At 32.3% G+C, this 14,233-nt stretch overlaps 1 protein-coding gene across 9 annotated transcripts in view; it reads right to left on the reverse strand.

Annotated features, from left to right (window-relative positions):
• FER (FER tyrosine kinase) overlaps positions 1-14,233 on the reverse strand; it is a 434,834-nt gene that overhangs the window by 230,314 nt on the left and 190,287 nt on the right. For all 9 annotated transcript variants that reach the window (XM_025992805.2, XM_072736632.1, XM_072736630.1 and 6 more), the window contains one exon: positions 3,998-4,201. In XM_025992805.2, coding sequence (XP_025848590.1) covers positions 3,998-4,201 — 204 coding nt within the window. The remainder of the gene's footprint in view (positions 1-3,997; positions 4,202-14,233) is intronic.

Raw genomic sequence — 14,233 nt, forward strand, 5'->3', positions numbered from 1 at the left:
GCAGCCAAGGTCACAGAAGTTGCTGCTTGTGTTCTCCTCTAGGATTTTAATGGATTCCTGTCTCACATTTAGGTCTTTCATTCTCAGACAAGTTTTGAATTTACTCACCTTCACTTAGTCTTCCTTAAGACTCATGGCATGAATTTAAAAATACGTGTCGTTCAAAAAGCCTAGAGATTTTGACAACAATAGAACAAAGTAAACCGGTCTGGTACACGCAAAGACCAAATCTACCAGCTTGAAGCACATAATAGACATCCAATAAATACCTGCTGAATGAATCAATGATTTAACAAATTGGGCTACCCAATTTCACACAATAATTAAAATCTCCACTTTTGGGTTATTTTTGTTTTATTGACTCATATTCCTGGGCCTCTGAATAAATGAGTATTTTCTGAATACTCATTTATTCAGTATTAGTATTTTCTGAATAAATGGATAAAGAAATAAAAGATTTTTTTTAAAGAAATAAAAGATTATGATATGCCATTACATAGAGGATTTTTTGTTTTATTCTAAAATATTCAATATTGTTATTTTTAATTCATCATCATATATTATTTCAAATTTCTTGACTCCATCATCCTTAATTCTGCATCTTTAATATTTCCCTGTACATGAATTCTACCTGTCTCACCTAGTAGGTTTTAAGTTCACTGGGAAGTAGGCCATACATTTTTCAGTTTCATCTCCTTACACTGAATAACATGGTCCTTTGAAAAAATGGGTCTTTAGCAAATGCCTGTCATATAAATAAATAAGAGATATATAACTTGGCATTTTTCCCTTAATAATAAGATCTTTCCAGAGCACTTCTTACTAAATGTGTTTTTGTTTTATCATACACAACAATAAGGATTTGCATCTATATTTACTAAACAAATGGAATAAGGCTATTTGAATCTCTGAAAATCTATCAACATTTATGACACAAACAGTTTTAGAAACAAACTCTAAATATGTTTAGGTATAAACTCTGTTGTATCAAACACCCTAAACAGGCTAATAACTATGGAACAGGTCTGTACCTAAAGCCAGAATTACAATGAGATTCAGATACTCCTAGATATGCTTAATATATCTGACTTGATGAAATTAATATATTTAGTTCCAATAAAAAGTACAACTCTTCTTGCCTGAAGAGCTAAGACAAAAGATATTCTCTGCCACAATAGTAAAATATGTAAAAATTCAAAATATCTGTGTCCATCTTGATCATTCATAATGTTCACAGCATGCAAAGTTTCACAGCATGTTAAAAAGTAACTGTGATATGCATACAAAAAAACCCCAGCCTCAAAATAATTGCCATCCTACACTGCAGTTGACAATGTTGCTAAAAATACCATTATTTGTGATTGATGAATACCTCAAACCTAAATAAATAAATTCTAAAACAACACTTTCATTACCATTTAAATTTCACAAATAAATCTCATGGAAACCAGAAAGACATTTTTTAAACTAATTTTTCCAATTACATGGATATTTCTTACAAAGTACATTTGTATTTTTTCAAAGTCATCAAACAATGGCAAAAATGCCTAATATTTGCATAGCACTTTATACCTTATAAAATATATATTTACTGATTTGCTTCCCACAATTATGATACAGGCTATTAACCCCATTACCTTCCAAACCACAGACTTTCTAAAGTGCTGAACTGGGATGAAATCCCAAGTCTTATGATACCAAGTTCAATGCTTTTTTCATGTTACTTGCTATTTTTCTCATTTTCTAAAATCTCATCTATCTTTATGTCTTCCTCTCTTAAGACACCTATCCCCTCATTTATACACATCTTTTACAATCTACTATTAGATTATAAATTCCTTGATTGGACTATAATAGGCAATCATTAAATATCTGATAATAAATTTCCCCATTTAGTGGCTCTTTTCAGGCAATATGTATATGAGGAAGGAAATGGGATAATTTTAGCTCAAGGAAGATTCACCTACGCAAAATGAAAAAGAATTAAAAAGTCTCCAAAAAGTCTAGATCACCTTAAGACTCCTACTTTTAACTGAATGAAGAACTCAACATTATATAGTGCGAATTAACTAAATAAAATTAAGCATTAATGCCTGAGGCACTCACAGAAATACAAGCACTCTCATCTTTAACAGAGATCTTTGAAAAGTTTCAATGACAGAAGGAAGCTGAAAAAAATATTCAAATGTGAACCTGCAAGTCTTATTTTCAGAATATATTATGCCGCTCATTTTAGTCACTTAAAACAAAATGGCAATATTAACGACAAATGATAATTTGCAAGTAGACCTTTTCCTTTTTGTTTTTAAGAATAGTAATTTAAATTCATACAGTTACATTTTAAACTGTAAGTGGTAATAAGGGGACTATCACAGTCTTGTTTCATGTAAGACATATTTTTAAAATCGTAACTTTTAGAGCTTAGAAAATAGAGGGAGACACTCAAATTTTAGTTTATACTTTACGTAGGAATTTTCCTTCTACAATTTGCATACCATTTTATAATATTGCCAGCATGGTCATTGGTTAGAATACAGAAGCTTATAAAATATAAAATATATTATAACTTAAAGACACACAATCCGTAACTTAAAGACACACAAATTAGAAAAGAGTTTGCCAAGGAAATGAGGAATGACATACTACTAGAAACAGTAGGTTGGATGTATGTACGAACATAGGAAAATGTGATTATGAAGTTGAGGTCTGAATACTACACAAAATTAACAATGCTATGAAAATTATAATACAAACTTTAATGGATTTATTCCTTTCAACCCATCTGAATAGCATCTATTTTCATTCAAATATAATTTCTAGATGTGAATATATGAAATGCCATTCTATACTCTGAAATGATCACTTTCACGGTATGTCAGTTTTAGCTCAGAATTATAGATACATTGATATATACATGGAGAGAGATATGCAGATATAAACATATCTACCTAAAACCCTCTGATGTTTGTCTAATGATAATCGTTCAATCTTTTTGTAAGGTAATGAGTATCATTTGAGTGCCTGGACATAAGCTGAAATCTTACAGAGAGACAGCTTGAAAATGCATGCTATTTGAAATGTTGGAGTAAAAAATGACAAATAGAGGACTTCATATGCCAATAATACTTAAAATTTCTCAGTGGGTAAAGTTAAACAAAATTTTGAGATTACTTTTCATCTGTTCAATGCTTAATTAAGAATATAACAAACTTAAGTAGTTTAGCAATACTTAAATAAATTTAAATAAGTAAATTAGTATTAAAACAGGCAAGGTGAATATTTCATATGATGAAATTTTTCATCATAAAGGGCGAAAAACCTTAAACCAAAATTAATAATAAAGCTAATTCAACTATCATTGTCCCATTTATTAAGGAGTTTTATTATCCCTATTTAATAACATAATTCTTAAAAATCTCTCATGGTACATTTTTAATAGCAATTTCAAGGGCCAGTTTCTTTTGTTTTTGTTTTTGTTTTTTCAAGGGCCAGTTTCAAGAGCATAATATTCATTATTAAATTTATCCAGAAAAGGGGGGGAAATTATGATAATCATATTTAAAAATGTTTTAATTTAAAATAAATTTGATGTTCTTGTTTAACTTAAAATATTTTAAATATTGGAGCACCTGGGTGGCTCTGTTGGTTAACTGATCTCAGGAGTATGAGATCAAGACCCATGTTGGACTCTGTGTTTAGCTAGGAGTCTGCTTGAGATTCTCTTCCTCCCCCTGCTTGTGCTCTCTCTGTAAATAAATAAAATCTTTTAAGTTAAATTTGTAACTATTTTAATTTATAGCATCTTAAAACACGTATGTCCTTAATAAGATTAACATTTTAGTGAATTTTGGCATACTGTATTGAAGGAATTCAGAAAAAAGTAAAATTAAGTACTAAAGTATTATGGGCATTTATCACATACTATTCACCATTTTATTATAATTATACCATAATGAACAATATAAAAATATACATATAAACTAAATTGGAAACGTACATCAACAAATTGTATGATAAAGTGTCTCCTTTGTCCATCAGAATATACAGAAAGGACATATTCACCAGGTTTCCCATGACTCTCTCGCACCAAGAAGTCTCCTTGTTGTTTTAATAGATCTTGCGCTTCTATTCTGGGAATTGCACCGTGGTACCAGTCCTGTTCTGCCAAGGGCTTCTCACTTATGGGGATCGTATCAGAGAACTTGAACAAACATTGAGAAAAAAAATAATAATAAATTAGAGAAAATAGGAATTCTTCCTGGTAAAATTCATAGCAATTATAAATACTTCTTACATTTGCTCCTCCTTTTAAAATCAACCAGTTAAAAGTTTCAGGATGAATCTGAATTTTTCTTAATTCTTAAAGAAAATATCTCCTGGAACACTGGTGCTGAAGTTTAGCTCAAATACATATCTTTCAGTACTTTGAGTTTGTTTATCCTACCTATCATACATCTATCAGTGTTACTTTTCGAGTATTTTGTTAGGTGTCATTCACAGCTTACCCAAGTGTGCTGTGTTCCGGTAGCCCGTATTAGAGGTGATCCACTGAATGCAAAGTCTATATTCTTTGCCTACTCCAAAGAGCTAAAAAATCAGACCCAGAAAAGCTTTTGGTGTCTTTAGTTGTTCTTGTTACAGTTGTTGCTGTGGTTACTGCTGTTTTACGTAAGTACTCTAAGGACTGTGAATACAAATGAGAGATGCTCAATATAGAGAAAGGCTCGTGTAATGCAAACCATTGGGAGACTGCCATAATCAGAATATCCAGGGTAGTGGAAATGTAACCAGTGGCATATAAAATTCCTTGCAGCCAGGAAGAAAGGTGACTAAGGGGGATTTAGAGTCCTGTCTCAGCTACACATTATGCTGCAGCTCAGATTCATGATGGTGATGAGCATGGCCTAGATCCTTGAAAGGGACCTGACTTCTTTTTGAAGGAGATTTCACCAATGAGCTAAAAAATGGCTAGCATGGGTTAGCAGATATAGTAACTCGAAGTAAGCCGTCCTACAGTATTCCTAGCACTACAATCTAACCACTTTATTTTGTGACCGAGAAAGTGGAAAAATGTAATAACAGGATCATATATACCCATCATTTGAACAACTTTGAACTATCAAGGTGTCCTTGTGATTTTCACAACTGTTGTCCATTGTTTGAAGGTATAACTTACTAAACGTAAAACATAAATTCCATATCTACAACATCTACACTAGCAACAGTATAAATGTAGGCGTAAATTTGCAAAATTCATAATTTAGTGATGGAATTTTTTCATAATGTGCAGTATATAAATGTGCAGATTTTATGCAAGTGTTAACAAAAGCATTTTTCAGCTTGCAAAAGGGGACTGCAGTATTACATTTTTCACTTAAGCAATTATTTCGTCACCACTCAGATCCCATCAAAAGACTTAATGTAACAACTCTTCTGCCATAGTATTTGTGTGTGGTCCCCATGGACTGGTTACTGTCCAAAAATTCAAGAGAGAAAAACAGCACTTGAGGTCTCATCAATTGAAGCACCTTGTGGAATCGGTTTCCTATATTCAAATATTAGATGGGAAAATTAGTGTCTAGAAATACCCTCCCATACAGGAGAAAGATTTTAAAGACTTAACTGATGTCTTGGTGGGCATAAAACTGAATGTCCAAAGGTCTATTAATAACAGTAGTAGTTATGTGTACAGGTAATGTATCATGATCCAGTATCACAGTATTGTGCTGTTTATATACATTTTTAGTTTGCATAAATTAGGTGTGTGTGTGTGCTGCTTCTTGATTTAGGCAAGCCTTTATAAAGTTACAGTACCTAATCTGTTATTCCCACCTCTCCATTATTTTTGTGTGTCTTTTTTAATATAAATATATATCAAGATTTTCAAATTATCATTTAGAAGCAGAGTTCCCTTGTAGAAAAACTAATTTTTTTGCCTTTTACCAAAAATAAACCCTTGGGGGAAGAAAAGTGAAAAAAAATATATATATATATATTTTTTACATTGACAGGACCTTTTATGTAAAACTGTAAAAATAATTTTAAACAGAAGCACATAGGATATTTTTTCCAGAATCAAAAGAACTGCTAACAGTACTTCTGGGGAGATGATCTAGTAGGGAGGGGCGGGGGGAGAGTGCTTTCTGTATCATTTAGATTTTCTGGCTTTGTTGTATATCACTTAGGATTCTTTTCCACGTCACCTAAAGTGACCTAGGTAAAGAGATTATGGGTGTTTTGTTCTCTGAACTAAAAATAACCTGCACACATAAGTGTGACAGCTTTTACAAAATTAGCACACAAAATTAGCATTTATTGTTAGAATTTATAGTCTTATTCACCATATTATGAAAGAAATCCATATATTTAAAATTTACCAACCAGAGGATTACGGTAAAAGGGCATATTACCAGAGAATGGTCACAAAACAATTTCATTTTTATTTAAATTAAAAGTTAATTATTTTTATGGAATAAACTTGCAGTGACACAGGCTATAGCCTGCCCATGTCCTATGTTCCAGAAGCAACATCTAAGATTTTATCTGATGCTGTCCTGCTGCTTGCCTTCCCCTTCCCAGTCTTACCCTCATTCCCCCAACTTCCTTAGCCATTACCACTGCCACATGGCTGGTCCTGGTCCTGTACAGCAATGGACAATAAAGCCTTAGGAGAAACAGCCTCATTGAAAATCACCAATATGAAATTATAAACACGTGGCAAAAACAAGAGAGGACTATAAGCTGTGACCATGACAGGAAAAGCAAATTATCTGTTATTTTAGGAAGCCACATGCTAATACCAAGGGAGCTAGTTATATTTCCTTGAAATGTTTCTAACTGATCATAGATGGAAATCTATTTTCTAGGTAAGAGTAAAAAGTTTGTTTTCATCATCCAAAGAACTAAATTGCTCCAGATGGTTAAGAGTACTGTATGGGTAAGCTACAATAATGTGCACTAACTCTTAAGATACTTAGAATACAATATGCACAATGTCTCATGAGAAAGTAGTTTATAAAAAAAAAAAGTTTATAAATTGGAGAAATTAGAATTAATAAAAAATGAAAGGCAAATATTCACACATAGGGTTTCTCAGGCTGATATCATGAACTGTATATAGGGACAAAGTATATGACATCTTTGTGGTAAAAGAAAACTAGTTCTGAAGATAGCCTTCTTTGTTTTGCACCACTAAAAAGGCCCAAAACTTACTGGTCAAAGTTTCATTTTACAAGTTATAATCCTATTGATTTAAAAAAAGAACCTTGAAAAATCCCAAATGGGCTTCAAAGAAGTTTTGGTTTTTACTTCTTCCATTTATGATACATTTAATTCTTTAAATATATACATGGTGTGACTTACACAGAAGTTTTTTGTAAACTAACTAATAAGCCTTTTCTTTTAGTACTAATCATGATAAATATAATATTTCAAAGAACTTTTAAATCCAAAAGTGGATTTAAAGAAGAAATTATATAGAGGAACCAGTCGCAAGTATGAAGTAAGAACAAATGCATAATTTACACAAAATTAACTTTTTATGTATACTCATACCAATGGTTTATAATTCTTAAAATAGTCAAAGTTATTAAATATAGCCTTTTCAAAATTTTATCACACTGTATCTCACTATAACAAATACCAAATTTTTTATATAATAGAAATATTTCCAAGAGTTGTCAATGTCAAAAGTGTTTTATTGATTTTTTTCCTTAGAAAAAAAATCAGTAAAATAAGAAATTCAATGTCACCTCCTTGCAAAGAACTTGTTTTCATCATTATCTTTCAAGAAGGTTACATATTAGAAAGGTGTCACAAACAAGGATGTCATGTGCTTGATTTCTTGTCCTATTCAACCTATCCTCCCAAATGTTGATTTATTTAGTACAGTAAAATGGAGAGCCTAGAGAATTCATTAAGTCAGAAGGGCATTTGAAGTACAAAAGCTCAGCTAACACAGAGAAAATCATTTAAGGATTTGAATGTGAGGAATTTGTTTGGAGGAAAAAAAAAATCATCGTGAAAAAACATCAGCATCTATTTGTTTGCTTTAAAAAAGAAGTGAATGGGAAGGAACTTACATTATTTTATCACAGGGATTACACCTCAGTTCTCTGGATTTATTAGTTTCTTTGAAATAGAAATCTGTTGTTACCAGCTCCTACACAATACCGTTATAAAGTATAAGCTGAGGGCACCTGGGTGGCTCAGTCAGTTGAGCATCCAACTCTCGATTTTGGCTCAGGTCATGATCTAAGGGTTGTGAGATCGAGCCCCACATAGAGCTCCGCACTCAGTGCAAGTCCACTTCTCCCTCTCCCTGTGAACTGCTCATCTGCACAAGTGTGCACATTCTCTCTCTCCCTCTCTCTCTCAAATAAATATAATCTTTAAGAAGTGTAAGTTGAACAGTTTGTGAGTATATGTGTGCATACACGCATGTGCACACACATACACAGGGAAAGGCCCTATATAGGCCCTGTCTGGGTCTATCAGGCTTTACAGAAATTTCCCTGCAACCATTGGAGGGAACATTTTTATGAACATGTTGTCAATTAAATTCCAACACAATTCTGCAAGCTTATTAGTAATAGAATGTAGAATGGATCAGCAACAAAATCCAACATCCCAAGAGCCACCATAATTACATCAAAAAGGAAATGAAGCTTCTTACTTCAAATATTGTATCTTTCTAATGCTCAGTAGGGAAAGATTTTTCCTTGTCAGGAAGATACCTAAGATTATTGCCCAAGATATGGGGGGAGGGGTTCCTTTTTGAAGTTATAGTTAATCTAACACAGTTAATTAGTTGTACTTAATAAGACAAGCTTTCCTCATTGACTGGGCTAGCTGTTTAGCTCTTTTCCCTGGGTCTTGTTCTTAAAGAACATTCCAGTAAAAACATATCGGGCTTAGTGAAATAAAAAGATTCACTTAAGTGAAGAGGCAATGAGGAGTCAGTACTAGAAAATAAAAATATTTGGGGGGAAGGTGGAGAATATGGGCCTATTTTTTTTATCCGCGTTCAGCTGAATTTCCAAGTATGTAATGAAAATCTGTATGCCTTTATTTTTTTTTTAAAGATTTAATTTATTTGAGAAAAAGGAGCAGGGAGAGGTGTCAAGGGGAGAGGGACAGGAGGGAGAGAGAGAATCTCAATCAGATTCTGCACTGAGAGGGGAGTCTGATGTGGGGCTCCATCTCACAACCGTTGAGAGATCATTACCTGAGCCCAAACCAAGAGTCAGATGCTTAACAACTTAGCCACCCAGGCTCTCCCATTTGTATGTTTTTCTCACAAACACTTCAGTACAAGATGAGCTCCTTTCTGAGAGGCAAAAAATGTTAAAAAAAAAAAAAAAAAAATATATATATATATATATATCTATCTATCAGGGATATATATATATATATATATATATATATATATATATATATATCAGGGAACCTGTGTGGCTCAATCAGTGGAGCATGTGACTCTTGAGCTTGGGGTTGTAGATTCAAGCCCCACTTTGGGTATAGAGATGACTTAAAAAAAATAAAATCTTGGGGCACCTGGGTGGTTCAGTCAGTTAAGCACCCAACACTTGATATCAGCTCAGGTCATGCTCTCAGGGTTCTGGGATCAAGCTCCATGTCTGGCTGCATGCTCTGCACAGAGTCTACTTGAGATTCTCTCTTTCTCTCTCCCTCTGCCCCTCCCCCACTTACACACACACAATCTCAAATAAATAAATAAAATCTTTATCTTTAAAAGTAATAAAATAAAATTTAAAAAATCAAACTCTGAATTCTATGAAAATCAGGCACAAATAAATGATTAGAAAAAAAAAAACGAAAATATAACAGTATGGAAATATATAAGTAAACCCTTCAAGGAGCTTGAACAAGCTGAATAAAACTTCCATATCAACATAAAAAAGTTTTTATGAATTTTTATTACCCATAAAAATGACATTTAATTCTCTTTTCTATTCTCATATAAATTTAGTCATTAATTTTATAGTCTAAGTAAACAATTATTTCAAATCTAGTTTAATATTATACTAGGGTGAAAACAAGCAATTCCAGATTTTAAGCATTTCAAAAAAATTGTGTAAAGACCTCTTTAATTTTAAAGCTATGTATCACTGGGAAATTCTAGATTAGGAATCAAATGTCTTAGAATTAGAAGTAAGAGAATCACCTCCTTGCAAAACATTGGAATAGTCTATTGAATAGGTTTTGGCCTGGTGGTGGTAAAAGCTATTTTCAGTGAAAGGAAAATGTAATCATAGGTAGAAAGCAGATTTTCTACCATTTAGGTTTTGGTAGTTGAACAAATACTTAACATAAAATGAGAATGTGAATTAATAATGTTCTTCTTGCTATATTTTTCAAAATTTCTAAGTAACTCCTTAAATTAATGGAACAAGTTAATTCTTAAAACAATGAAAAATAAAAAATATTCTAGATATTTGATCTTCATGATCATTGCCTCAGGCTAGACAAAGGATGTAAATTAAGCAGTGTTTTGTCTTTAAGAGGCACTAAGGCCTATCTGTAATTCTACAAATTCTAATATTTTTAGCAATAAAATAGAACTGATCATTGTTTTATGTACTGATATCTTAGGAAAAACAAAGATACTTCATTTACTCTTTATTTTCCACAAACTAGCAACAAAGCTCTTGTTCATAAATTTCTTGATTAACATTTTGTTGTACTTTTTGAGAACCTGAGTTTGTTTAGTCTTAGCTATAATATAACTTTCTTCCAGCACAATAACTGTAGAATTACATGCTGATTAGAGATCTGCATTCTCATACAATTCTTTCCAAAACTTTACCTAAAAAGATAGACAAGTAAGCCAAACTCAGATACCTTACTTCCACAACTTTCCATTTCCTTGACTGCCCTTTTGTATACCTTCTTGGATCTCTCACAGAGACACTCCCTCTAGCAAAGCATATCTGCTTAAAAGTTTTTGTTTTTAGCTTAATGCCTCTGCTTCTTCCAATACCTTCTGGTTTCCTCTGGCTTTGTCTTTTTTTTTTTTTCTTCTTGCCTCTTTAGTTCCCTCTTTTCTTTATTAATAATCATTTTCTTTTTTCACTTTATTATTTTTATCCATTTATTTTTCCGATTGTACTTGTGACTCTCATTCAACCTCTTTCATCTGGTTGTTTCACTCCATGTTTTCTACAGTTTTCTTTCTTTCAGTAGCAAATAGTCTTTCCTTAAAGGGGATTTATTTAAGCTTGACAGTATTATATATAAAATGTGCCACAATGTCAATAATAACACATTTTAGTCAATTAACTTTAACAGTGCTAATTTCATGTTACACATATCAAATGAAACTATTATTAATTATTGTAAGGAGTCATATCTCAATAAATTTAAACATTTATCAGTAAGTTGGGATTTCTGGTGAAGAATACATTATCATTTGGACATGATCAGATCATTTGTTTTAAGCATTTGATTAAACAACTAAAAGAATAGATGTACTCCCTATACAGTAAAATTACTGGTTGCAGAAAATAAACCCAATGAGCCTTTCTTAAAAATTATGTATGATAATGCTAATGATTCAAAACTAGCAATTCTGAGAATATTTAGTTTTCCTGAACATGACTAACTACATAGAGAATGCCGTGTACATATGGTAGTGAGATGATACAAGAATTTTTATTTTTATTTTCCTTTATTTCTCATTTTTTTCTACACCGTAGCGTCTGAGGAGTGGAAGTGGCTAGAAAGAGGGGAGGTAAGTTAAAATCTTAAGAATAAAGAAAGACAATGAAGGTTTAAAATATATAATATTTAACCTGAATTTAACAACATGTCTTGTTAAAAGAAGTACAAGGTTGCTTTCTGCTAGGCTTGAAGAATACTAAAATCCATAAGTAGTTTATTATGCATGAAAAGAACTACATTTCCCTATGCCAACAAGAGAAGCCAAGCATTTTAATACTAACATCACACGATGTACAACTTAAACATAGCTGGTTATAATTTTCAAATTTTCTAAAGAGAAGTAAGCCAACTAAACTTATTTACTATATTATTCCATATAATGGAAGCATATCTTTATTCTCCATTTTTTTTCAAAATTCAAGTACAAAGTGATTATAAAACTGAAATAACATATATGCCAATACAATATAGAAAAATATGATTTATAAGGAAATAAGTTAAATAATTGTTAAATAATTAAATTATTATTCTTTATTATATTTATTATATTATTTATTGTATTACCATATATTATTAATTATATTATTATTATTCTTCAGTTAAATAATGAAGCATGTAGCCCAACATGGGGCTTGAATTCATGACCCTGAGATCAAGACTTGAGCAGACATCAAGAGTCAGATGCTTAACCAACTGAGCCATCCAGGCGCCCCAAGAGTTTAATAATAATTCTTCTAAGTTCTTAAGAACAATTATTTGGACAAGGTGTGCTTTACTCTGATTTTAAAGAACGTTTTTCAAAGAGTGCTACTATAAGAAAGGTGTTATCACTCCACAGAGCAGTGATACAACTAGGAGCCACCAGTGGCTGTGAGATGGAGCAAGTTGTTTGCTCAACCATGTACTTAGAAATTCTTCAGTAAAAGATGGCTCTGAGAAAGGGAAGTATTCTTGACATGACTAGAATAGATGTCACTGAATAGAATGTGGCTTGAAAGACTTCCAATGGAAATGGATATACATGATTACCAGTAGGCTCCCAGATTATGCCAGTAATCCTAAAACCTCTAGCCCTGACTTCAGAAGCAGTCTCTGAGAAGTAGTTCTCAAAGCGAATTTATGGCCTCTCGCAGCACAGGAAGATGCTGGATATAGAGTAGTTCTTGGAGCCCAGAGGTAGTAATGAAAGGTTATTTAAGCCTTTTACTATATTGGAACAAAGCCCACATTCTAGGAAATGTTAAAACATTTAAAAACTACTCAGATCATAACAAAAAATATTATAAATCTACCACCTGATACACCATATTCGATTAAAACCAAATTCATGTATAATCTGATTACCTGATGTTCTCCTTCCATCAAGGTCAAAGTATTCCATGACTGCCTTCAAATAGGCTCTACATTTTAGCCCCACTATTAAAAATGTTGAAATAAATAGCTATGACAAGTCCAATGGAAATAATATTAAGATTAATTCTAGTTTCATTTCCCTATGTATACTGGAATTAATTGCCTTATTTTATCTAAAATTATGCTTTAGGGATCCCTGGGTGGCGCAGCGGTTTGGCGCCTGCCTTTGGCCCAGGGCGCGATCTTGGAGACCCGGGATCGAATCCCACATCGGGCTCCCGGTGCATGGAGCCTGCTTCTCCCTCCGCCTGTGTCTCTCCCTCTCTCTCTCTCTCTCTGTGACTATCATAAATAAATAAAAATTTAAAAATTTAAAAAATAATAAAAAATAAAAAAAAATAAAATTATGCTTTAAAGTTTCAATTTTTATATGTTCATTTGAATGAAGAAACAGGGATTTCATAGTTGTTGCTTTTTTTAAGATTTTAAATTACATATGTTTCCACATATAAAAGAATGGATCTGGACCTCTGTCGTGCACCATATACAAAAATTAACTGATACTGAATCAAAGGCCTACATGTATAAGCTAAAACTGTAAAACACTCAGAATAAAATAAAGGTGAAAATTTGGATGGTCTTGCATTTAATGGTGGGTTTTTAAATATGACACCAAAAACATGTGCCATTAAAGAAAAATAGATAAACTGGACTTTGCCAAAAACTTCTGTCAAATGGCATTATCAAGAAAGTGAAAAGACAATCCATAAAATGAGAAAGAAAAAATTGCAAAGTATGTATGTGTTAGGGGCCTGTATCCAAAATATATAAAGAACTCTTACAACTCAAGAATTAAAAAGCAACTCAGTTAGAAGTGTTCAAAGAAAATGAACAGTCATATCTCTGAAGAACATACACAAATGACTAATAAGTACATGAAAAGATGCTCAACATTAGTAGTCAGTAGGAATATGCAAATAAAAGATGTATCACTTCACATCCACTAGTATGAATATAATTTAAAAAAAACGGAAAATAACAAGCATTGATGACATTGTAGAGAAATTAAAACATGTGTATACTGCTAGTGTAAATGTAAAACACTGCAACTACTGTGGAAAAATGTTTGGCAGTTCCTCAAAAACTTAAACACAGAATCACCACATGACCTAGGAGTTCCCAGGTATACGACAGAGTG

Source organism: Vulpes vulpes, chromosome 14, assembly GCF_048418805.1.
Source record: "Vulpes vulpes isolate BD-2025 chromosome 14, VulVul3, whole genome shotgun sequence".
NCBI classification, from domain to species: domain Eukaryota; kingdom Metazoa; phylum Chordata; class Mammalia; order Carnivora; family Canidae; genus Vulpes; species Vulpes vulpes.